This window comes from Anser cygnoides, chromosome 1 (assembly GCF_040182565.1).
Source record: "Anser cygnoides isolate HZ-2024a breed goose chromosome 1, Taihu_goose_T2T_genome, whole genome shotgun sequence".
In the NCBI taxonomy this organism is placed as follows: Eukaryota; Metazoa; Chordata; class Aves; order Anseriformes; family Anatidae; genus Anser; species Anser cygnoides.
In genome coordinates, this window is record NC_089873.1 from 9,841,217 (window position 1) to 9,867,730 (window position 26,514).

At 37.1% G+C, this 26,514-nt stretch overlaps 1 protein-coding gene across 4 annotated transcripts in view; it reads left to right on the forward strand.

Moving 5' to 3' along the window:
* SEMA3E (semaphorin 3E) overlaps window positions 1–25,161 on the forward strand; it is a 150,856-nt gene extending 125,695 nt beyond the window's left edge. For all 4 annotated transcript variants that reach the window (XM_013180479.3, XM_013180480.3, XM_048062719.2 and 1 more), the window contains 10 exons: window positions 218–332; window positions 655–724; window positions 2,003–2,147; window positions 7,535–7,757; window positions 10,346–10,437; window positions 11,611–11,652; window positions 14,859–15,025; window positions 20,758–20,825; window positions 21,378–21,517; window positions 23,476–25,161. In XM_013180479.3, the coding sequence (XP_013035933.1) occupies window positions 218–332; window positions 655–724; window positions 2,003–2,147; window positions 7,535–7,757; window positions 10,346–10,437; window positions 11,611–11,652; window positions 14,859–15,025; window positions 20,758–20,825; window positions 21,378–21,517; window positions 23,476–23,928 (1,515 nt within the window). In that variant the 3' untranslated portion in view covers window positions 23,929–25,161. The remainder of the gene's footprint in view (window positions 1–217; window positions 333–654; window positions 725–2,002; window positions 2,148–7,534; window positions 7,758–10,345; window positions 10,438–11,610; window positions 11,653–14,858; window positions 15,026–20,757; window positions 20,826–21,377; window positions 21,518–23,475) is intronic.
* Window positions 25,162–26,514: the final 1,353 nt, after the last annotated feature.

The following is a 26,514-nucleotide window of genomic DNA, read 5'->3' on the forward strand; positions in this document are numbered from 1 at the left end:
AGAAATTCTTACAAACCCACAGCTCTTAATGAGACCTGGACTCGATCAGTGCAATCTTACTTGAAAAGCAATTCCAGAGAAATACTAGTAATGGACGTGTGGTTTCAAAATGCATACTTTTGACATTAAAAGACGCAATGAGTGGCTAATTCAGTGGAGATGTCTGTGGTTTTAGATTTATTCAAATTACCATCAGTGTTTGTTTCTTTTTATGCAGAATGATATGGGAGGACAACGAATGCTCGTGAATAAATGGAGCACTTTCCTGAAAACCAGATTAGTTTGCTCTGTGCCTGGGAGAAATGGAATTGATACACATTTTGATGAATTAGGTAAATATCTTAGACTTCAACAAACTTAAAACCATCATATAAATGATGTTTCATGGTAACACGTCTTATTCTCCAATATTGTACATGTATTCATTAGTCTTTTGTTTGTAATGTATATGAAGTTCTATATATGGGGAGTTAATTATCATCAATTATGCCTTTACTGCTTGCATTGTCTTTAAACATTGCTTTTAAACTCTGCATAAAAATACACAGCGTATATAAGTAAAATAACATTATGCTTTTAACAAGCAATGAAATTTCTCTTTTGAGTCTGAGAAAAGTAGTTTGTTGCCAGTAACACTGCATTTAAATTTTACAGAGGATGTGTTTTTGCTGCAAACTCGTGATAACAAAAATCCAGTGATATTTGGCCTCTTCAACACTACAAGGTAAACAACTAGAAGAAATAATAACAGCAATAGAAGAATGTTTGAACAGCTTATTGAACAGTTAGAAGTTGCATGATAAATATCCCAGAGTAAATATGTAGTAAACAGTTTAATCCTTTTTTCATCCACAGTGGGCTTTCTTGTTAAAGTAAAAACTTCTTTATGACAGGGGCTTGAAGTCTCACACAGTGATCCAGTCTATCTGTTTCCCAGAAAAACATTAATTAACTAAATATTTCCCTGCTTGAAAATTTTCTAGTGCCAACGCATATGCGTTCCAGCACACTTATAAGAGCAGTCTATCAAAGCCACTTGTCTGTCTTTAAGAGATTGACTGTATTTCAAGTTTAAGTATATAGCAGCTTAAATTCCTTCTGACTTCTTAGTGAAGCCTAAAACATTAGCTGTGATGTTGCTGGTGGCTTCCTTTTCCACAGCAGCCTAATGCAAGTGCAAGACTGTTTATTGGAGATCTAGCTTCAGGATGTAACTGGTAGAAAGGAGCAGCTATGCTGTTGCAATTATTTATCTCTCCTGATTTGCTGTTTTCAAAGAAAGAGAGGAAGATATAGTCCTTTAAGGAAGTGGTCACCTATTATTTCCTACTGGCCTTCTATGTCAGTAGGCAGAGGTGGACACCTCACTAAAATTATCTGGATCACCTTCTAGTCTTCAGAAAGAATTCTCTTGCAGAGATCTTTGATGTTTCTTCAAAAAATGATGAATTGCTTCTCCAGAACTAAGAATGTAAACACAATAATAATAATAATAATAATAATAAAACACTATAATTTTGTGGATTGATCTACATTGTGTGGTCTTTATGAACCCTGACCAGCATTCTCACTCAATAATATAAAAAGACTCCTGTTCATTTCAGTCAGTTCTTGGATAATTCCCATCTTTCCAAAGAGCAAGAATAGGAAAAACCTTTGAGAAGGAAAATGGTTAAGTGTTTAAGTCACTCATCAAAGACCAAAGAGATAATTTCCTTGTCCTTCTTCTCTGTTTATAAACAAGTAATTTAGAGCCTGCTTCAAATTTTCAGATAAAAGCACTGAGCACTTTTTAAGTATTATGAATATAAATATATTAAAGACTTTGTAAAGAACATTGCACATAGTAGTTACAAGAAAAACATATAAGAAACACCAATTATTTTTTTCTCCATGAATGCTGTTGCAGTGTGACTTCTTTTTAACCTTATTATAATACTAGTATTATATGTAACAAATGTGACATATTGTTGTAATAATGTCTTTTAATTTTACTTCACAGCAATATATTTAGAGGGTATGCTGTATGTGTCTACCACATGGCAAGTGTCCGAGCAGCTTTCAATGGACCATATGCTCATAAAGAAGGACCTGAATACCACTGGGCTCTGTACGAAGGGAAAGTACCTTATCCTAGACCTGGTTCAGTAAGTACAATTTATTTTCCACTTCTTTACCCATTTAAATGAACTTAAGAAGAAAAAGCAAATTGCTACTAATGCATAAATCTTACTGACTTCACAGTCCATGACATATTTATTTGGATATATACATAATATAGCATTTCTGAAAGAGTGTGGAATGGCTTAGCAATAAGTTTTGTCAAGCACCAGAACAATGTATCTCCAAAAGGAAAACAGGGGAATCAAGTATATAGGGTTTTTCAAAATCCTAATGCGACTTGAATTCAGGACCCAAAGAGGAATGGAATGGAATAGAATGGAATGGAGTGGAGTGGAGTGGAGTGGAGTGGAGTGGAGTGGAGTGGAATGGAGTGGAATGGAATGGAATGGAATGGAATGGAATGGAATGGAATGGAATGGAATGGAATGGAATGGAATGGAATGGAATAGAATAGAATAGAATAGAATAGAATAGAATAGAATAGAATAGAATAGAATAGAATAGAATAGAATAGAATAGAATAGAATAGAATAGAATAGAATAGAATAGAATAGAATAGAATAGAATAGAATAGAATAGAATAGAATAGAATAGAATAGAATAGAATAGAATAGAATAGAATAGAATAGAATAGAATAGAATAGAATAGAATAGAATAGAATAGAATAGAAAGCTTCAGTTGGAAGGGACGTACAAAGATCATCTAGTCCAACAGCCTGACTTCTTCAGGGCTTACCAAAAGGTAAAGCATATTATTAATGGCATTATCCAAATGCCTCTTGAACTCTTGAGCAATGAAGTTACCTCTCAGGCTCCTTTTATCCAGACTGGACAACCCAAGTCTTTTACCGTCTTTGTTGCTCCCCTCTGGACACTTTCAAGTACCTTAACATCCTTTTATTCTGTGCGGCCCAGAGCTGCACACAATATTCAAGGTGAGACTGCACCATCACTAAATATGGTGGGAGAATCACCTCTTTTGGCTATCTGGCTATTCTGTGTTTAATGTATACCAAAATGCAGTTTGCCCTTTTGGCTGCCAGGGCACACTGTTGCCTTGTGTTGCCCACTGTCACTAGCACCATCAGAACCCTTTCTGAAGAGCTGCTCTCCAGCCACTCGTCTCCTAGTCTGTAACTATGTCCAGCATTACTACATCCCAAGTGCAGAACTCATTTGTTGACTTTCATGCCGTTGATGATTGTCCAGTTCTCCAATGTAACTAGCTCCCTCTGCAAAGCATCTCGTCCCTCCTGGAAGTCAACAGCACCTCACAGTTTAGTATCACCAGCAGTGTTTCTAAGGATACATACCACTCCTGCATCCAAATCATTGATAAAAATGATCCCAGGATACCAGGCAATGGGGAGGCACCTTCAGAAGGTTGTTCTGATGCTGCATTCAGATGCAGTAGGTGCATCTGGGAAGGAACTTATTTTTATTATTATTTTTTTTTCCAATGGAAGAAAAGAAATCGGTGAAGAAAATAAATGATTGATTTTTAATTTATTTCAAAAATCTAATTCATCTAGCAGCTACTGCAGCATATCCTGAAATTATACAGGTGCTGTCATCTAGAGAATTGTTCTTGCCTGTTACTTAGATTTTTTCATTTGGTAAACAAATTCTGGAGAAAATAACAAACTTATTACTTACAGAGAAGTAATTAGTTTCTACAAGGAATTCCTAATTCTTATGCTGATATCTCAAAGGCATCACTGATACCGGGCAAGTAGCTCTGTGTGGCCCTGTTTGAGCAGGGGACTGGACAAGATGGCTTTCCCAGGACCTTCCAACATCAACAATTCTGTGATTCTGTGATCACATGTAATCTTCATCTCAAGCTCTTTTTCTGTTTCAGTCTCTTTTTGAAGAGTTTCTGAAGTTTCTGTCTCTGTTGTATTCTTAACCCAGGAATTTCATGTTCCACCTAAAGGGGTGAGGAGATCAGTGGTGCATGAGGGTGCCCTTTGAATTGCAGGGATCCATCATCATTTCAGACATTGGTCACAACTAGGGCCTCCCTCACCCTCCCCTTCTTGCTGTACGTCAGGAGGAGTCCTACAACAGGCAAGGCCAGGGTAACCCAGGGAAGCATCACATCCAGTCTTTCTTTTTTGTGCCATACCTTTTGGGAATACAGCTACTTACCCACCCATGGCAATTGTTATGTGTTGCAAAGCTGCTTTAGTTTACACTCACTGAAGGTCTACCATTTAACATGTCAGTATTGTGTAGATTTTAGTCTCTGTGAGACATAAAGACATTTCTAATAGCTGTTTGGCTAAAACCCACACACAGCTTTCACACTTCACCTCTTTTATCTTCTTGCAGACTAAGGACTCACTCTCTTGAGCTTAACGGTGAAATAAACAGTCTCTGGAGCATTACTTACAGTGTTGTTTTTCCTTCGCTAACTGAATCAATATTCTTTTATACCAAAAGCAATCACTTGCAGAAGTAAACATTGTATGCAATTCATTTATCACTGAATCACAGGAACGAGAGGTGAAAAGGCCTATTAGCTTATCTAGTTCATGCCAGTAAAGCTTTTCTCTCTGTGGTATGATTTCAAATGCATGTCCTCTCTCATTTTAAATTACTGTTTTCCTCTGCTTCTCTTGAGGTTAGACATAAGTCAAAATACAGAATTGGACGCTCAAAAAAATAAATTATCTGGGATTTTTAAACACTGTGAATATGATTGACTATCTTCGCCAATAAGCTGCCACTATAATTGTGCTGATATCAATACCAGATTTTTTTTTTTTCTGGTTTGATGTTGATCAAAGTAAATCATGGGTTTTGAGTCAAGATAGACTCAAGATAAGTAAATTATCAAATTTTGAGCAAAACAGTGTAATTCAAAGGAACTATTGATTTCCTATTTGACATGTATAGCAAAATTACAGTTTTTACAGTCTTACCAAGTCATGAGGTAGTACCATCCATGGACTGCAAAACGGATGTTTATTTTAAAAAGGTGATATGATTTAAGTTCTTTAAGTGGTATTCATTTAATTTTCAGGCAGACGAACACCTCACATACATTATTTCAACTGGAGTTAAACACAGGCAGGAATTCAGTATTAATGATTGTAGTCATTAAATTGATGCCATTACATTGACTAGCACTGAAGATTAAATCGTGTTTTTTAGGAAAGAAGGACAGAATACTGAGCCAGCACTCTAGTAAAGCTGACAATGATTTACACAAAGGTTGCATTAAGTTCCATTCCGAATCAATGCTTCCCTCCCTTGCCTCTTAATGACCACATTTGGGTCGTAGTGGATTGTAGATTCCCTAACAGGCAAAGCATAAGAGCTGAAACACACAAAGGAAGAGAGCAAATAATTTTCCCAGTGTCGTGGAACCAGTTAGTTGTGAAATCAGGTCTTTCCTGATCGTTAATTGGTTTAATCATGTTTGTCTATAAGTTGCAGAGTACATCAGAAGTTGGATTAGCTGGTTATGCCAGCTAATAGAGGATTAATTCATTTTTGGCTGCTCCTCAAGGGCATAGTTTAGAGGTCCTTTCAACACTTTTCCAGTAGCAAGAAGAGGAAGCTGTAGTCCCCAGTTTTAAGCTTCACACTCCAAAGAACAGGTCAGCATATTGGTAAGGTGAATCTCACTACCTTTCCTGTTACAAGAGACAGTGAAAAGAGGCCAAATACATCCTATTGTTAGGCACCTCTGCGAGTCAGCACTTTCATCTCAGCTATTGAATTGGAAAAGATGGAGTCTATAAGGAATAAGAGGAGAGCTCAGGGCTAAATAAATAGAAAACCACTGCTGGAGTTGCTCTGAGTCTGACAGGCTCTGCAGTCTGCTGCTCTCTGAAGTCTGCTCGAAGCATTGCTTTTGCAGTACACTAGGATCCTACTCTGCCAATTCACTTAGTGTATTTGGACTGCAGTGTTTCTGAGAATGACATAAGCTACCTCAAATGGTGTTGATAGACTTCAAGGACAGCTGCATCTACTGTTTCCTTTCTAGACTACTTTATTTTCTATAATTAAAAACAAAAAGTCTGTGAAGGATTATTTTTATTAAATCTCTCCAAGGCTAGAAGTTTGCAAAGGGAACTTGACAATGACTATTCATTTGATATGCTGTGCAGTGCACGGAAAGCAGAGATTTAGCCTATCTTCATGGTCCTGCTCTGTCTCTGTATTTCAAATAACCAATGAAACTCCATCACTAGGTTGATTAGACAATTACTTTAAAGTCAACACTGAACAAATACTTTCCTGAAGCTAAGCCCAAAAAGTGGAAACAAACATTGCCCCACTTGATAAGTGCAGGAGTTTGTTCTTGTCAATTACAGCTGAACACAAGTTTTAAATTACTGTTTCTAGTAAACACAAAGAGTATTTTATTTCATTTTATTGATTGAAAAAAAAATCCAATTTAAGTAGGGAAATGTTGCTACTGTGGCTTTGCTTGAAATGCTTCTTAAAACCACACTGTCTTATGAATATTTGGAGAAAGTAAATGGTTACTGAGCTATTTCCAGCTTGATCATAAATGGTTTCAATTAGACTTCATGAAGCAAATTGGAAATGTAGAATCTATGTGCAGTTAGGGAACACTATATCCTTCACAAAGCATCCTAAAATTAACTTCTCTATGCAACGCATTAAATTATCTCTAATTGCATATTTGACCAAAGGAGTAAGCCTCTTTTAATCAATCATTGAAATAAAGTGTATTTGCAAAATGGTAGATTGATCATTGCAAACATTGGTATTTCGAGCTAAACTGTGATATATAATACTGCCATCATGAGATAGGAATTGGAATCAAATGTAATACTGTTAGAACACTGGAGATCGAGAATTACCATTGCTGGAATCATTTTTAAGTGTGCTTAGTTTCTTATGGTAATACATTTTGCAATCAAAAGTAATTAGAGATTGATTTCGAGTATTACTGTTTTGCTGACTTTACATGGCTGTCTCTCTGATGAAGCAGGAAACCCTTTTCTCTTAACTCTGTCAATGGCCATTCTGATTACATCTTCAATATGAATTTGGAGAAGAAATAAACACTCTATATTTTTATTTTTTTGGTGGTTGTTGTTGTTGGTGGTGTTCTTTGTTTTGTTGTTGTTGCTGTTGTTGTTGTTGTTTTTTTCCAAAATCCAGAAGTGTCAATAGGAGTTTCCTATTTCTAAACATGGGAATGTCAAGTCTCTGTTCAGTAAAGCCTGATTAATAGACCTTGCTGACTGGGTTCTCATGATTAGTAATCCATACATTCATAAGGTGTAGACTACAGTGGTGTTCTGTGCTAGTTTTTATGCCAGGTTTGGTGTAGACTTGTCATTACCCCTGAAAACAATACTAGTCTCTGACAATTTACTTGGCAAACCTTCAGGATAATCTGTGTTTTATATTTTTGCAGTGTGCCAGCAAAGTGAATGGAGGTCTGTACACTACCACCAAAGACTATCCTGATGAAGCTGTTCATTTTGCCAGGAGTCATCCACTGATGTATCAGCCCATCAAGCCTTTTCATAAAAGACCAATACTAGTCAAAACAGATGGGAAGTACAATCTTAAACAAATAGCGGTGGACAGAGTAGAAGCTGAAGATGGGCAATATGATGTCTTGTTCATTGGCACAGGTAAATACAACTAGGAATACAATTGATTTAACAGGTTTTTGACCTCCAGGATGAATGAAATTGACTACAGTCCGAAAATAATGAAGCAATACAACAGTCATTTTAAGAATAATTCTGTGCATGACTGAGCCAATCTTCACTAACAGCCTTACAGAAGTGGTTAGTCATTCCAGACATACAGTTCACTGTGGCGATAATATAATACAGAAAAATAATGGTAAGAAAAACTTTTAAAGACTAGGACTAGAGACTTAAGTATAGTATTCACCATCACCTTCCTTCACCCTACAAGAACTTTTAATCCAGTTCCTGACCTTATTTTTAAAACTTCACAACACAAACATGTATTTGAACATGTTTCTGAGTTGAGACTTTTACTGTGGGAGAAATAGAAGTGAGAACTAATTTCAGAAATATCAGTTCAAATTCCTCCATTTCTGGAGATGACAAATCTATCCGCTACTGTTAAAAAGAAATTGATAGCTTCCAGACTTGGGTTATGACACAGCTCAAGGAAGGAAGGGGACTATACCCAAATTTATGGTTCAAAAAGAAACTTAGAAATTTCCTGCAAAATTTTCTTGCCTTTCTTTTGTGATGTTTTCTAAGATACATAGAGTTTGTTTAAAGAGGATTTTTTAAACACCTACCAAAAAAGTATAAATAAGGTACAATGTGTCACAGAGTTGCTGTAACCCTAAGCAAAGGAAAAAAAAAAACAAAACAACAAAAAAAAAAATGAAGAAAATAAGTGGAAAGCCTAGAACTGGACACAATTTTAGTCACGTCTAATCTGCCTGTAAAAAATCCAAGGATTCAACATTCACATTTTATCAAGCTAACAACAGGAGTGGTGACATAAATCATTTTGACCATTTTGTCTAGGCAAGCATTTACTGTGAATTATTTTTTACTAATGAAATTCCTCTGATTCCTCTGAAGCACTTTTCAGTGTTGAGAACATTCAAAAGAAGAAAGCTTGTAGAATAGCAAAGGCTTATTTATACTAGGGATGTATTCTGAGCTTTTAAATGGCTTCTGTATGGTCTCAGTTTTGGACTTAGTGTGGTCTATAAAACATTGTGTCACGTTTCTACAGCAGATTTAATAACGGTGACTAGATTTTTAGTATTTTCCACTTGCATTTATGATTTAGATACTATATCAAATACTTGTACACAAGTACTCTATTTAGCAAAATTGAAACCATTGAGATTTAAGTATGCGCTTTAGAGCTGGGCTGGACTGGCACCTAACAGCTGCTTAGTCTTCTTGCCTAATCTCAGGTGACGAGAAATTCCATCATAGGTATTTGGACTTTAGAAACTCTAAGATGAGTCCTGCCACCTCCACTCTGGCAAAGCTCCCATCAAAAACCTCACTGCTTCTTTCAGCAATATAATATTAGAAAGCGTTAATCTTCTTTCATCTGAGTCTGACACCTTCTATGTAACATTAGTAAACAGGGTCTTACAGCACAGCAGAAGTTTCCTTAGGGTAGCAGTGCAGGTTTATCAAAAGGGAAGTCTGAATGTCAGAATGAACTTTCCACTATGTCCATCAGCAGGATTTGAAGAAGGACTTATGAAAATCAGAGCTCAAATTTTTCTTTATTTTTTTTTATTGTTCCAACATAAAATGGATTACATATTCACTCTGAGAAGTGGTGTATGACCCCAGTTTAATGGTTCCTCTTTATCTTCACCCCTTTCATCTTTTGCTGAACATTTTTCCCACTGCCTGTCTGCTTAAAATTTCACCTGTAAATCAAGGATGACTGAAAGTAACATAAGAAAAGAAGCGATATTTGCATTGTTGATGACAGATTTCAGATTAAGGAAAGTAAGACTACTATAATAATAGTCAGCAAGACAAAGCTGAAGTGGTGGAAGACCAGATGCTGCTCTTGTGTTTTAATTTCCTGAAAGAGATGTACTGACAGAAAGACTGATAGATCTAAATTCCAATGTGCTTTAAACTTTTTGAAAGTGCAGCTTTTCTTTGGTTCATCTTCCTTTGATTACTACAGTGAGCTGCTCAACAGCAGCTCACTGAGAGAAAGAGAACTGTCCGTGATGAACCCCTGAAAGCATTGGTACTCTTGCCTCAAGAACGGAGCTGCTGCCAGAAATTAAGGATACTTAGTAGTTTCCTAACTAGTGTCAACACTCATATCTTATAATTAAAGCCACTTTATATTTCCCTGATTTGATGGACTCAGCTTCTGCCTATTCTCATTTCTTTTAATTTTCTCAAAATTTTAACCCTCTTAGATTATTTTTCTGCTCACCAAGGGGTTCTGGCCCAGAGTTTGAAAAATACTAGTCAATTAATCAGGTAGCTCAAGGATGTCTCAGCTGCCTCTTAGTTGACAGATGGACCAGAGCATGTCACAATGTCTTTGGAACAAATTAGCATACATGGTTATTTTCTAAGTATAAGAACCCTCATCAATAACAGCAATATGCAACTACATGTATTTATAAGTTCTTTATCATGATCAGTTTGAAGATGTTATTTAATGTCTTTAAAGGCCACATAAAAGTTTCCACCAATTATAAATTTTAGTTTTTTATTTTTATTCCCAGATAATGGAATTGTGCTGAAAGTCATTACAATTTACAATCAAGAGACAGAATCAATGGAAGAAGTGATTCTTGAAGAGCTACAAGTATTCAAGGTAAACTGTGCTGTACTTGAAACATACATACAACTGTCTTGGATGTTTTTCAGATAACAATGTCAAAAAATCTGAGGATAGACAAATATATAATTGCGCACAAGAAATTTTCTGATTATCTAGATATTATATGACATAAAATCTTAATTTTCTACTAAAGTTTTTCTAAAGTGGAGTTATGTTTAAGTACTGAAGCACACTGTGGCAAAGCAACACTGTCTTTCTATTTACATGCTTAGTGTGTGATTAGAAACTTCCTGCATTTTACTTAATTTTCCCTCATATCTAATTAAGTATTTAAAAGATTGTAACTGCAGACACAAAAATGTGTCCTTAATGTTGGCGGCTTAAAAGAGGACCAGATTGTTATTATTATTAATAATAATAATAATAACAACAGCAAATTCCCAGAAAGAGTGAATCAGTTAATGTGTCATTACAGTGAGTAAACTTCATTCCTGGTGAGGCAAAAGTCACTTTTGTTTAAGAATAAACAAAGACTAAAGCTCACTATTCGGTATATGGCAAAGGTAACAATGAAATTCACTTAATGAGTATTCACATCACCTTATTTTAGCCACATGAAGTAGGAGGCTAACCCACCTGTAACCACAGGGAAAACCTAACATCCAAACGTAGATATTTAAATCTGGCATCTGAATTTGGGCAATGTAACTATGGACTTGCTACCCTGGGGGAAAAATGTTGATTTTCAATAGACCTATTAGGGGCTGTGTTTTGCCATTGCTCCAGGAAATCTGAGCAGAGGGCAGAGAGGAAAATGGTATGAGAAAGAATTCCTGCTATTTTTACCTTATCTTCAATGAATGTTTTGTTATAAAGAACACTCCACTTATCACTCTTGAGTATGACAAAAGGGATTCAGTGGTGGCAAGAGCTAATGTTATGTTTGACAGGGAAATTTTAGTGTTCCTGTGACTCTGATAATCCTGAATTAAGTGTCGGCTGGTTGTTTTTAAATAAAATCTTTTAAAGCAATACTTCTCAAAAACAATTTCCTCACATTTTTCTGTATCATCAGAAGTTAGAGAAAATCAAAGTGTCTAGCAGAGATGAATTTAAGTAAACACCAACACTATTTTACCTAATTTATTGTCACAGCAAAACTACTTTTTTTTTTTTTTCTAAGTAAGGATGCTTCCTATTTTCTAGGTGCCAGTTCCCATAATTTCTATGGAAATCTCATCAAAAAGGGTAAGTATTTGATGAGTTTGACATGCAAAGATTATGACTCAAATTTAACAAAGCTATAAGTGAGAGAGAGAGAACAATGTATATCATCTCTAATGAGAACTGATCTCATAACATGTAATACTTTTGCAGTGCAAGCTTATGGTTATATGCTGTGTTCCCTTATGAAACATTAATGTTTTTCAAATCTAACATTAAAAGTCTTTAATCAATCTCCTTATCTTATACATATTGTTCAGACAAAACAAACAAACAAACAAACAAACAAACAGACAAACAAAAAATTTGATCCATGAGTTGCTGAAATAGTAAGAAAATCAAGGATTAGTTTGGTGGATATGGCAACCCAAAGAAAAGTTCCTTGTTGATAAAAGCAGACAGACTTCAGCCCCACAGGGATATGAGTCCTAAAAGAGCCTTGCTGCCACCCCTAAATACTCAGTGGCCCATGAAAAGCAGAGCTGTTTGGATCTAACTCCCTTTTGAGTCCACCACCAGGATGGCTATTTCTCAGAATAGACGATCATTGCAATATAGGTGCACGGAAATGTAGTAAAACACAAGTAACAAAGAATGAAGACTACATTAATAGTAGGTGTGAGTGTGCCTCAAAGATCATTTTCGTCTTGGTAACTAGTCAACTTGTATTCTCTCTGTAATGTAGAAAGACAAACTCCTATGAGTGATCCTAACTTTAAGTTTTCCAAATTATTTCTTGGATCAATTATATTTTTTCCATAGACTGTGAAAGGAGCTCTGGAGATTAGATTGTCTATCATTACACCTAAGTAATTATTTGGACAAAGAGGCCTTGAACACTTCCAGGGATGGGGCATCCACAACTTCACTGGGCAACCTGTTCCAGTGCTTCACCATCCTTTGAGTGAGGAATTTCCTCCTTATATCTAATCTAAGCCTACCCTTTTTTAGTTTAAAGCCATCACCCCTTGTCCTATCACTCCCCGGCTTTCCTGTAGCTCCCTTTAGGTACTGGAAGGCCTGTCTGGAGCCCTCTCTTCTCCAGGCTGAACAACCCCAACTCCCTCAGCCTGTCTTCATAGGAGAGGTGCTCCAGCCCCTTGATCATCTTTGTGCCCCCCCCTCTGGATTCATTCTAATACTTCCATGTCATTCTTGTGCTAGGGCCCCCGAGCTGAACGCAGGGCTCCAGGTGGGGTCTCATGAGAGAAGAGCAGGAGGGGAGAATCCCCTCCCTTGCCCTGCTTCCCACTCCACTTTTGATGCAGCCCAGGATACAGTTGGCTTTTTGGGCTACAGGCATGCATTGCCGGCTCATGTTGAGCTTCTCATCAATGAAGACTCCCAGGTCCTTCTCCTCAGGGATGCTTTCACTATCCATTCTCGACCCAGCCTTTATTTGTTCTTGAAATCTTGAAATTACAAGGAATTTCCCGGTACTGTGGACAATAAAATGTTTGAATACTTGCTAGGCACATGATTGGTACCAAGTAATTTCACCTTTAAAAAATGATTTTGAGCAGAAGTATAGTGCAGTTGAGTTCATGTGAAAAAAAAAATAATGTAGTTTCTCTACTGAATGATTTTTGCTGGTCACCTTGGACTTTGGAGTTTGTAAGCCTGTAAAGATCTCCTTGCTAGCTTTGTTTCAACATCCTTGTAATACTAAACAGCCTTCACTTAGTCAGCGATATAATAAAATACTGTGTTTCAGGGTTGAGTTATTTATCTGTGTGGCTGGGAGGGAATGTGCTTTGATGTTCTTTTGGCTAAATATCGGATGCTTTTTGCCATCCTCTGATGAACCGAGACTTACAGTAGAGCTTACTCTTTCTAAGAGATGAAAGAGAAAATCCCATTTTGTATGTTTCATTGAAAGAATTGTTCATGTGTTCTGGGACTGTCATGCTGCAGTCTCAGAAGAAGAAAGAATTCCCCTTGAACAAGGACCTTAGGTTTCATCATTTTGTTACCAGATTGAGTTCCTGTTTATCTGGTTTATCTCATCTGAAGTCTTTAAACATTGCTTCAAACAGCCTCTCCTAGTCTCCTACACTGACATTTCTGACAGTTAAAATTTTGAGACCTAGAAAGATATAGGAGGTGTAATCAGGGACAAGAATGAGCTATTTGGATTAAATTTCATGGTTTGTGAAAGGCAAGCCAGACTAAATGAGCTGACTGTATTTTCCAGCTTTAAACAATTTTAAACTATAAAAATGTGAAAGCTTGGACTATGTTTGTCCATTAGGATAAGCACAATTCAGAGATCATTAGGAATGTTTTTTCTGACTTACAAAAACATTGAAGAGAGCAGTGCAAAATCAGTTCCTATTGCAGTGCACGCTGTATTTCTGCGTTAAGTCAATTTACATTCACCAGCAACAAGTTTTTTCTCAAATCTCTGCAAATTCAAACTATTCTTTTCTGGATTTTTTATGTCTTACATCAACAAGTTGTGAATCAGATTTATCATCTTTCATTTGCTTTGAAAAGGAAAGTTACATTAACTTCATTCAAGCAGTCTTAGAATGAATGATGGTGATATATGTGTGTACATATATACATATATATATATAAGTAGATTGTGACCAGTTAATTTACAAGACAAGGTAGCACAGTACCAGAAAAATACCTATCTTCTGTGCATTGAGGGATTATATAAATCATAGAACTATTCTGCATGTGTATATGTGACTATACTGTATGTATGTAGCCACATCAAGAGTTAAATCCTGATAACTCCAATTTTAATACTGAGGTTGCTTGTAACTTTATTAAATTTGAACTTCTTCGATTTAAGACTTTAAGTCAAGTTTTGTGGGTTTTTGTTTGTTTTTTGTTTTTGATGATCGGTTAGGTAACGGAAGTGTTATGAGGGAGGCACTGGAAACTACCTTGAGGAAGAAAAAGACGTGTAAAACCCCCTCTATTCAAACACAAAGCTTACAAAACTGAAAATTCCAAAGTGAGGAAATGCCAAGCCAAACTTGCTCATTCTAGATTCTTTCTGCACCTCCATCCTCATGCAGGAGAGTTTAGTTTGTAATCAGTTTTCCTGCAGAGTAACTCTGCCTCCCTCAGGTCACAGGCTAGATGCACAACTGGCAATCTGCTGAATAACATTTCTTTAAAACTCCAGTAGTAGCAGAAATTTTAGTGGAAGTTCTAGGAATCATACATGGGAAATATGTATATATATATATATAATTTATTTTTTTTTTCTCCAGCAACAACTCTACATTGGATCTGAGTCAGTCGTAGCACAAGTGAAGTTCCACCAGTGTGACATGTATGGCACAGCCTGTGCTGACTGCTGCCTGGCTCGAGATCCTTACTGTGCTTGGGATGGCATCTCCTGCTCCCGGTACTATCCCACAGGAATGCAGGCAAAGAGGTGAGAACTGCTTCTTTTTGTGAAATCCGTTTTGCAAAATAGCTTAATAAAAGTTCCTAATGCAGTACAAATTACTTCATATCTCCCCTTCATACAAATAAGTAAGAAGATATATTAGCTGGTAAGTTATTAGCGAGCCTTAGGGAATAGCTAAGGACCTGACTTAACAGAATGGCATAAATTGCAATACGAAGGATATTTTATGAATGAAGAAAACTATCTACTTAGTCATTATTTAAACAAACCCCAATTTCCTTTTATTTCATCTGGTGGGCAGAGAAAATATGGATGTTTCATTCCTTAAATCGTCAGGGACCTATTTTGGTAGTATTTGAACAGAAAATGTATCACACAGCAATAATGTATACTATAGAATTTCGAGAGAGGGAGGGAGGGAGGGAGGGAGGAAAGAAGGAAGGAAGGAAGGAAGGAAGGAAGGAAGGAAGGAAGGAAGGAAGGAAGGAAGGAAGGAAGGAAGGAAGGAAGGAAGGAAGGAAGGAAGGAAGGAAGGAAGGAAGGAAGGAAGGAAGGAAGAAAAAGAAAAAGAAAAAGAGAGAGAAAGACCACTCTTTGTTAATAGCCACGCACCTCCACCAGACAAAACAAAACTAGGATATCTGCAAAAGCTACAGACTTTATAAAGTGACTTTATAAAATCAGATTGCTCTGGAGGCCAGTTCAAATCACAAACCTAACTCGGGTGCTTTAACTCTCATTGGGCAGACTTCTCCTCTCCATGCCCAGTCACTTAAGAATTCTGAACTTCATTTTTGTGCAGTAATTTCTCATATATCTATCCTCTTCCTGCCCTCTCAACTCCAGGTTCTCCAACTTAGGTCCATAGATACCTGATCAGGTATATAAAACATGTACATTTTAATCCAGACATTTTCACAGGACTTGGTCTTCTCTGCAACTAGAGAGAGTCACTCAGATCCTTAGGCAGCAAAACTCTGGTTATGTCTAAGTCAAGCCCTTTCTGTGGCATTTTTACAAGTACTGTTTCTGATAATTTATGTTTAGATATACTACACTAACATTGACTCCAGGGTTCAGAATTAATTGAATAACTTCTGGAGACAGTTTTGAAAACCAGTGCAGATTGTTCAATCAAAACAAAGTATCCCCAAATTCATTATTGTTTTTTAGGGAAAACCAGGAAGGTTCTTTTATTTTATTTTTTTGTCCTGAACATCTTATCTTCACATGAACCTGGATACACTCAAACAAAATCACTGCTATCCAGACAAAACAGACATTTCTGTGGCTTTTGTAAAAGATAACGAATGCAGGAATTGTTGGGTAACATAGCTTTTGGGTAGGGAACATAAAAAAGTCAAAATGAGAAACAGAGCCAATGACTGCAGATTTTAAAATCTCTTGGAGTTATTACACTGAGATATAAGCTAAACCAAGTAGGAAATCCACACCACTTTTACAAGCAGGATTGCATAGTCTTCTCATGTCTCTTGCAAGCAGACCTATGGGAGGAAGTGCGCTCTGGTTGCCTGCTCTGTGTGAGAATACCCTGACCCCGGATTAAGAAAGATGAGCAGCTGGGCCAGGGAGATTTATTTCCTACAGTGTATGTATAAATTGAATTATCATAATTTTAATGCGTATTGGTTACTCATCTAATGAATTAAATGCCCTTTGGGGAAGAGAGTAGGGGGTAAACATTTTCCTACCAGCCTGCTAGGCCTGCACCCACATTTATGCTGTTCTGTTGCAGGCTGTTTATTGTCTATGAAAACATAAAAGAAACTCCTTTACTCAGTTGCACATTTTTAGCATATTTCTCACCTAAGACAATTTCCAGAGTAGCAGCCCTTAAGTTCCCTGACGCATGCATTTATCCAGGGTTGAGTGATACAGGGCAGCACCCCAGGCACCTTCCTGTGCTTTACCTCCGGAACATTCAGCAGGTCAGTCTCTAAAAGAAGAAAATACTGCTGTTATCACCCTTCTGTTCTTAAGATAAGAGCTGCAGTATTAGAGAAGGGATTTGCACTCTATTGAATGTTCTCAAGGTCTGTAAAACTTGTTTTACATGTAAGAGTTTGGGGAACAGTTAGCAAGAACTTACAATACTGAGAGAGATGTATAGTATCTGTTTTGTTCGCTTTAGCTCATACCTAAAGCTCAGAACGTTTTAAAAGTTACGAGCTTACATTAACTGTGCAATAAATGGTGAAGCAAGGAGAGCTCCTCAGGACACACATATGGAAGTTGTTTTAATTTACCTCCTGCTGGGTTCCAGGTCGAGAGCACTTCTGGAAAGGGAAGGTCTCAATAGATGCCGTGGAGTTTTCTAATAGCAAGCAACTCTGAGCAGGTGATAACCCTGCCATGGCTGCCCTGGGCTCCAGACATATAAATGCCCCACCCCAGAGCAGACACTTCTTGATTTGGCTTGGCCTTGTCTCAGGGCTCCAGACTTTTGTACTAGCTGTGCAGGGTCATACAAGTAACATTAGGACCAGAGGCATCAGAGTGTGCCTGTTCTCCCTGTTCCTGGCAGCCATACCTCCATGGGGCCTCACGGAGCAATGAGCTTCATACTGCAGTACACTTATGCTGGCTTTAACTGCCAGCAGAAATGTGGCCCTTATACTGTATTTAGGTCTGCTTCTGAACTGTATGGGCAGCCGTGCTAGTGCAGTAAGAATACCATCAAGAGCTCTTTTAATTTCAGTTCTGCTGCTGAAGAGTTGAGCTAAAGCAGGGATGCACAATGTATACTGCTACCTTTGATTCAAATGCCGACTGCTTTAGAGCTTAATGCCCAAAAGGTATGACAAGCATTTAGAGAAACATGAAAAATAAAAACTGTAAACTAAGGCACATGAAGGATATAGATAGAACTGCAGCACAAATTCAAACAAACAAACAAAAAAGCCCTCTTTGCTTAACAGCTGTTACTGATTTAAATTTGAAAGCCTATATTTTAATTCCTTGCAAATTCATAGCCTGTTTAATTAATTAAATATGGGATTTATTTAGGGAAACATAAACACTGAGCCAAAAATTCCATATCATAATGCTGGCAGCATAGCATATTACAGTGTCATGGTAGTTACAGGTGTATGGCTCCTGCATACTGCAAGTACATTAGATGTCAGAAGGAAATTATTTTGCATTCAACTTTGATGAAGTATGCTTGCAAAAGCAGAGAGATTCAGGACCTAAAGAACTGTTTTAGTTCACTATTACCTCAGTAATCTATCTAATTTAGGCAAGTTCAATTTTTATCCAAACAAGCACTAAATTCCACATATGAGGTTCTTCACTGTGCTAGCTCAATGTCTAGGCTGCAAAAATGCTGGAGTCACTTTAAATACCTTTCAGCTGGGGTAGATCTGGTAACCCTTTATTATTCTGCTAACTATAGGAAGCTGACAGTTGCCATCCTGCCCCCTCTCCCTCTCCAGCCTTTCTTCACCACCCACTCCAATAGCAAACACAAGCATGCTTCATCTCTCATGGTTAGCAAGAGAGCTCCAAACAGACTTTTTTTTTTTTCCCCCAAAATTTATTTTCTTTCTCCCTGTGTACTGAGCCTGCTTGTATACAGCACCTTGTGTGAAGAAGATAAAATCCTATGCATTTTTCCTAGGTCCCCATGTTACTGCTGAATGGTGTTTCATGGCACTAATCATGCTTGCAGGCAAAAGAATATTTTAACAGTTTGCTTTAGTTTCTACTTAAGTTATATGCTGGCATTGAATGAAATGCTTTGCAGAATAGCATCCAGGTGCTAACTCAAACATCACTCAGTTGTAACGTTTGGTTTTGCAAATGAAAACTCAATCTACTGGTTTATTTATTCAAACTGCAATGATGCCTTTTCTCTGTGAATCATTTTGACTTTGCCTCATCTATCCCTACAAAATAATGAAGAAACATGAGGATAATGGTGATGAGGATGATGACTATATTGTTTTCCTATAAATCATCTTTTCCAAAGTCCTGAAAATACAGAGTTACAGACTGAAATCTAAATTCATGAAGTTATGGATTAGAAAAGACACTTCTGTGTACTTAGTACATTTGTTAGTCACTGAAAATTATTCTTTATAGTAGCTTATCTCAGTGTTGTCTGGTAGTTTATTATTCATGGAATTGTGTATGAAATGATTACAAAGAAAAAAAGATAACATACCAGGATTATGTCAATATTTGTGAAATATGTTTACCTCCCAGCATCTCTCTCTCTTTCAGCATCTCTTCTCATTTTTTTCTACTCTTCAAAAAGTAGCAAGTGAAGGCACAGGTAAATGTCTTCACACTCACAATAGCAAAAATCCATCCAACAAGTAATTCTTTTTTCTTGAATCATTTCAACAACTGGAGAAATATTGTATCTTACAGGACTATGATATTTTAGCTCTATGATGATAGTAATGAAGGGTACTTGGTATACATGTGTCGCTAACTTTTCTGTTCCTACCAGATAGGGCTGCCCCACAGCAGTGGAGTTTGTTTGTTTGTTCCTTTTAAGGTTAATGTCTATAGTATTTATGTATATTTGTGCAAGAAAATGTCGCTTCTGAATAACCTGTACACACAGATATGCAAAGCTGTTGGCAGTATTATTTAACACTGACACTTTACAGAGTTATCAGTAGCCATGGCTACTACATCCATACATTAAAATGAGAACTCCCAGGGCATGTTAAAGCCTTGTTAATATCTAAGAATCTCAGCTTTCATTCAGAAAGATGCAATTATTTTTAGCATTTCTGTCTAGTAGTCCCCATGTAGTCCCCACCAAATTCGCAGATTCCACTGAAACAACAATGGCAAAACATTGTCTCTGCTACTCTGAATATCAGTAAAAGCTAAAGCTGTTCTGTTGGTCCTCCAGTACCACTAGACCAAAAGTCTATTTGTGTGACAGGACTCAGAAAATAATCTCCATCTACTACCTATGGCAGTAGATAGCAAACAACTTCTTATTTCTGATCAGAATCTCTCAGTGCAACTTGTACCCACTGTACCTCATCTTTTCTATGTGGCTCCTTCTAAAGAGGGAGTCTCCATCTTTTTTGTAGCTATGCTTTAAATATTGGAATTGCTCTTTATGTAAATTCAGGAAATGTATCCTTGGTATAACTAAATTTCAGGTTGTTAGAAATACTACATCTGTCCTGATACCTCATTCCAATTTCTTCTCCCTAGTAAGCAATCTTAATTTTATTTATCAGGACATTCAGAAAACAAAATTGTGATAAAAAGTACAATTCTTCTGGGAATACACTGTACAATTATGCTTCTTATTATTCTTTTGTATTAAAAAAATAAAATAAAAATAAAAAAGAAAAGTAAAAGAAAAATAAAAGGAAATTTTTCATGGTTTCAGGAGTGAGGGAACCCAAAGACAGGCTAAAGATCTCTTTGCCACTTCCTAACACAGAACGTTCCCCAGTTGGTTCAGAAGGTCTTGTTTTAGTGTTTATAGTGTTAGTATAGTTACACATAAACTGCACATAGTTATGATCATTTCTAATTAAAATCTACAATTAAAATCATCATTTTTTTCAGACACGATCACCAATAGGTTGAGTAGAGAAAAAATACCAATGCATAAATGAGTATTTCTCTCAACGATGCTAAATTTTTAGGAACCAATATTTAGCTCTCTATGCTTTTAATGAATGCCACTCCAGTATAACCCCAGTAATCTGTAAGCTAAACACGTTTTCTCAAACCATTCTGTTTTTCCCCTCCAGACGTTTCCGCAGACAAGATGTTCGACATGGAAATGCAGCTCAGCAGTGCTTTGGCCAGCAATTCATTGGTAATCTACTCACACATTTATACATTGCTACCAAATGCCTGGAACAGAAAACACAAATTTTGCCAATAGTATGGGCCAGACCACGATCTCACCTGAGATTTTTTACTGGCATATTCCTATAATAAACTATAAAAGTTGTGGAGATCAGCCCATATCATCCAAGTCTAAGCAACAGAGTGTGTGCAGTCTTGCAGTCAGTCCTGTTGTTGACATTAGGGATGTGGGTAATGAATCTCATGAGTCCCTTCTGACCCCTGGGCAAAGGTTTCCAATGGTAATACATGAGGGAAGATGGGGCAGGGCGGTGTCTAATGCTGTTGTCCAAACCTTGGAAAATGTTGATTTCAGACACTGGTATTGGGAATGGCAAAACAGACAGAAGCTGAGACGATGGGAAAATTCACTTAGCAGCTTTTACCAGGCATCACTTTTCAGTAACTATCTGGTTGGATGTAGATCAAATTTCACTCTTAAAAGTAAACGTAACTTGAAGACAGAGTATTGTCAGAAACAAAGTGGCAGACATTTTTAAAACCTTTATTTTCACACCAGGAGAAGTTCTGGAGAAGACTGAGGAGCGATTGGTTTATGGAATAGAGTATAACAGCACCCTACTGGAGTGCACACCTCGGACCTTACAAGCAAAAGTAATCTGGCTTGTCCAGCGAGCCCATGAAACTAAGAAGGAAGAGGTAACTATTGTTATGTCCTAATCTTTTAATTAAAAGATCCCATGGTTAAGAATATTACATCTTCACTGAAAGGCCTGCCATCAGTTGCTGAAATGTGCATGGGCATAAGGGAAAATCATTGTTCATCTGAATCATGCTCCACTGAATTAATAGAATTTCATCTGGTGTCTGAGTTCACCATCTTGAAACTGAATAACTACACAGATGTTCTAGGTGTAGCTAAACTTGACTGAATGTCTCAGAAAAAAAGGGAATCCACCACTTCTCTTAGTATGTTATTGCAGAGGTGAAAAGTATACATATTACTGCCAGTGTTAGTCTTGCTTAATGTCTATTAATTCTGGCTGCCTCAGCCATTACATCACAGAGACATCTGAAAATGAGTGTTGGTGGTTCTCTGTCTCTTATACATGCACTGTGGTATTATTAAAGTACTTCATGAGTGTTGCCATATTTAATTCCCTGGTACCTATCTGATACATGTCAGCTTAGCTATCCCCACTTAGTATGTGTAAGCACATAGGGAGGAAAGACTCACACTACCGAAGAATATGGTTGGTTTCCTTACTCCCTAGCGGCTAGGCTCTGCTGCAAACTCCAGCTCAGCCATAGACATATACAGATATAAGGGTTGAGTCTGAGGAGTGGGACTCATCTAATATTGAATATAGACATTTATAATAAAATTATCTAAGTGGGAGCTGGTCCATGTAGGCTGCTTTGAAGTCAGAATAGCTCGTGTAGTAGGTATAGCCAGTGGTATCATCTCATGCCAAGCTAGACAGCTTCATTTGGTCAAGTAAAAAATGACTATGCAAACTACTGAATACAAAAGTAAATGAGGATGCCACACAGCTGTAGATATATAAAATTAAGCAGGATGGATGCCATCCCTACTCTCCATAAAACATATTTCTTCCTGAAGTTTTGTCCAAGTCCCAGACCCTCAGAGGGACCTTCACATTTGGTATTTCCTAATGTATTTTACTAGGAGATCCCAATCTATTATTCATGATCATTCTTACAGTAGAATTGTTAATCTGTTCTTTCACAAAAGGCAGTGAATTCTGAGGATTTTTACTGGGTTGGGCAGGAGGATGTCCTCATATATCCCATTAGACCCAGCACCTCAGATGCTGAGAACCAGAAGCACAAACTCAGAGACTCTAACCTTCCAGTACATCTTTATACTACTAGGATGAATGCATTTTAATGTTTCCCCCTGATAGTTATTCTGTTTTACATGAATTCTATAGTCATTAGAAAAAGGTAATCCCAAGCAGAGAGAAGCACTTCTCTTCTAAATAATATTAAGCATTTTACTGCTTAAATAGAAAAATGGGGCTTCCATTATTCTGCTGGGCTTTTCTGCTGGCTATATCAGACAGCTCAGTGCTCCCTACATGCTAGCATCTCTGAATGCCTCATATTTAATAACCTAGTTCTCGGAAGATGCAGGGGGAATTCCAACACCAAACTCAGAACTGAGGCTTCAAGATCATAATGGTCCTATGGTTAGATATAAACACAGGTGGTGCTTCAAAAACATTTGTATAAGAGCATTCACGGGGACAATTATTGAAGGTCAGCTGGCAAATGCCCGTTTGTTTTCCATCCAGTAGTTTATCTGCATGTTTCAACCTAACTTCTCTCTGTGAGTTAGCCACGAACGACTAACCCATGCTGGGAAAACAGAAAACTATCTGCTCTACTGTCTGTTCTACCATGCTTGCCAGATTCTTTAGATTGCTTTCCTTTCACAGCTCAACCTCTTCTTTCCTTCAAGTAAATATTTTACTTACTTACAAACTGTGACTTAAAGGAGCTTAGATCCTTAATCTTCCTCTGCAAGTTTAATATTATATTCCTGAAAGTACTTTTCAAAAATAATCACACCAATTTTTTGCAATAATGAACTCTAATCTATGCTCTATTACTGCATCAATCTCTTTTTTCAGGTGAGGACAGATGACAGAATAATCAAAATGGACCTTGGTCTGTTATTCCTGAAGTTGCATCGCCTAGATGCAGGGATCTATTTTTGCCAGACAGTGGAACACAGCATCGTTCACACTGTAAGGAAAATCACCCTGGAAATAGTTGAAGAAGAACGTGTAGAAGAAATGTTCAATAAAGACTACGAGGAGGAGATACCTCACAAAATGCCATGCCCAATGCAGAGCAACATACCTCAAGCATCAAAGCCATGGTACAAGGAATTTCTTCAACTGATAGGTTACAGCAACTTCCAGAGGGTGGAGGAATACTGTGAGAAAGTCTGGTGTACAGATAAGAAGAGAAAAAAGCTGAAAATGTCTCCATCCAAGTGGAAATACGCCAACCCTCAGGAGAAGAAGGCAAGGATCAGGCCAGAGCATTACCGACTGCCCAGGAACATAGCTGACTCTTGATGGACAAAATCCACCTGCTGTTTCTGGGCAAAATTTTATTTGAACTTAAGTAAGAGGGAGAAATCAGTCTTGGTTTTGGTAATTGAAACAGGTTTATATATATAAAATATCAGGACTGAAAACAAAAATGCTATGCTAAGTTATACTGTACACTCATGATGACTGTTTAGAAGAATTTTACACAAAATCTTCTTAACTATCTGTTTCTAAGTAGGTCAATGCAATCAGAGTTGTGCATTAAGGAGGGCGTGACAATCTTCAGACTTTGAGTGCTAGAATCACTTTCCTGTGTGGATCATGCTTGCTCTGTATATTGTTGCATATGATGGCATATTTAAGCAAATTCAAATAGCTAAGCATTCACAAGTGGATGAAAAATATAACATATCTTTTCTTGGTTTCACAAGTATCTCATGCTTCTGAAAGCAGCACGTCTTATGATCTCTCATTTTGATTGTGACCTGTCTGAATTTATCACTGAGAACAGTGAGATGTGTTAATATGGTGTCCTGCTATTTCTAAAGATAATGAAGGGAAACCCTATTTACTTCCCAGCAGTATTTGTCTCATCAGTCATTTATGAAGTGCAGTGTACTGTCACAGCTAAATAATATTGCCTAGTAACTTAATGTAAGTCAAATGCATGTTCAGAACACAAACAGAATGAAATTCTTCAACGCTTTTATATAAAATATTTGAATAATGGTATAGATAGAAAACAATTCTATCTTGTCTCTAGTAACAGGTATTTCCTTAATAACGACAAGAATTAAGAGACTGCCCTCTTGTGGCAAAACAGAGCAAATCTGATATATTTTCTCAAGAAATGTGTATAGCTAAGTATTACCCAGACCCACAGCTGGTTTGTTTTCAGCACACACGTCTAGTCACTATGTGCCAAACACACAATAAATAGAAGGTAGAGTTGGAAGTCAGTTATGCTGGACAGACAATATTTTAAGTAATGCTTTATGCTGTTAATGTGCTTTGGAGGTAAAATGCAGTAATGAAAAGTTAGGAAGTAGATTGAAACAAGAACAGCATTATATAGCTGTGTTTCTATAGTTTCACAGCCTGATCCAGATAAATCTTTTCCTGATATGTGCTCTCTGGTTAAAAGAGCTGTTTTGCTGCTCTTGTGCATGATATCAGGAGTGGAGATCAAAGAAGTAAATAACTTCTAATCGAGGACTTTCGTTACTTTTTTTTTTTTCTTTCTTTCTTTTTTTTTTTTTGAAAAATTATTTTTTTTTGAGTACGAGAAACCAGATTCAGGAAATGCAGAAAACCTAGCAGTTTACTACTTGGAAAACCTGATACTACAAAATCAGCTGGAAATAAATAATACTAATAATGATAATAATAAAAAGATAGGGAAGTTAAAAACACAGGTGAGTCATAAATGAGCTAACTCCTCAAATAAGAACATGATGCCAGTAAAATAAATAGCCAAGCTAATATAGATTTTGATGCTGCCAAGAAAATATGCAAGGAATTCACCAACTACAAAGAATTTAATGTCCAGCTTCAACGTCTAATCAGGAAACAGAATTTGGAATTAATGGGAATTAACATCCTGGAGAATAGAGATTTGCTAGGTTTGCTATGCTAACAAACCTAGCAATGGATGCTGAAGTAATATTCTCCAAACAGACTGGGTCTTACAGATGGACTGGGGAGCTTTGCTGTGCTCCTCTGGGAGCAGAGACTGTTCCTGGGTTTGAAATGAGCCTGTGTGCACACTGTCAGCAACTGGAGTACAAGAAAAACCAGGTTTCACACTGTGTCCATAGAAGAGCAGATTAAACCCTTCCATTAGCCAGTTATGTTAAGGAAAACTTTGCACTTCATTTAGCTAGAATGCCTGTCTGAGAGATGGGAATGGACACTGTTCACAGCCTTGCATGAATTTGTATGTTTTTTACCTTTGCTCTGATACGGGAGACCAGATAAAATCACTATTCTGTGACAGTTTAATAGAACTTAGCTGCAGTTAGAATTGTCTGTTTGTTTACAGCTACATGGAAAGTACTAACACTGAAGGCTGTAGCAGAGAGAACATGTAGAATAAGCACCCCTAATTTATACCTCTGTTCAATTCACCCTGGCATCCCTGTCTGGAAAACTGCTAAAACATCACTGAAATACTCTTTTGACAAATTACGAAGTCCACTTCTTTTCAATAGTAATAGGAGTTATATATTACTTTTTTTTTTTTTTGATTCATTTGTTAGTATCTAGTGCCAAATGTACCATTAATGGACTATGAGAAAAGAATGACAGCATCTCTGCCTGATGGAACAAATATAACTTCATGTCTCATTCTCTGAGATTTCAGGTAAAAATCATGCGATATGCAAATCAGGATTCCTGATTTAATATGAGTGTGTATTTTTAGCTCCCCATCCCTTTAGTGGTTATATGTGGAGAATTCCATTAAATTTTTATTAAAAGAATAAATTCCTAACTCACACCTTGCAACTTCCATTGTTGCAGTGACTGAGAATTTGTAACTACAATGTCTTGTTCAGAGTGCTACAACATCTATGAAAGAAGACAAAGACTGACAATAATGTATTTTGGAAG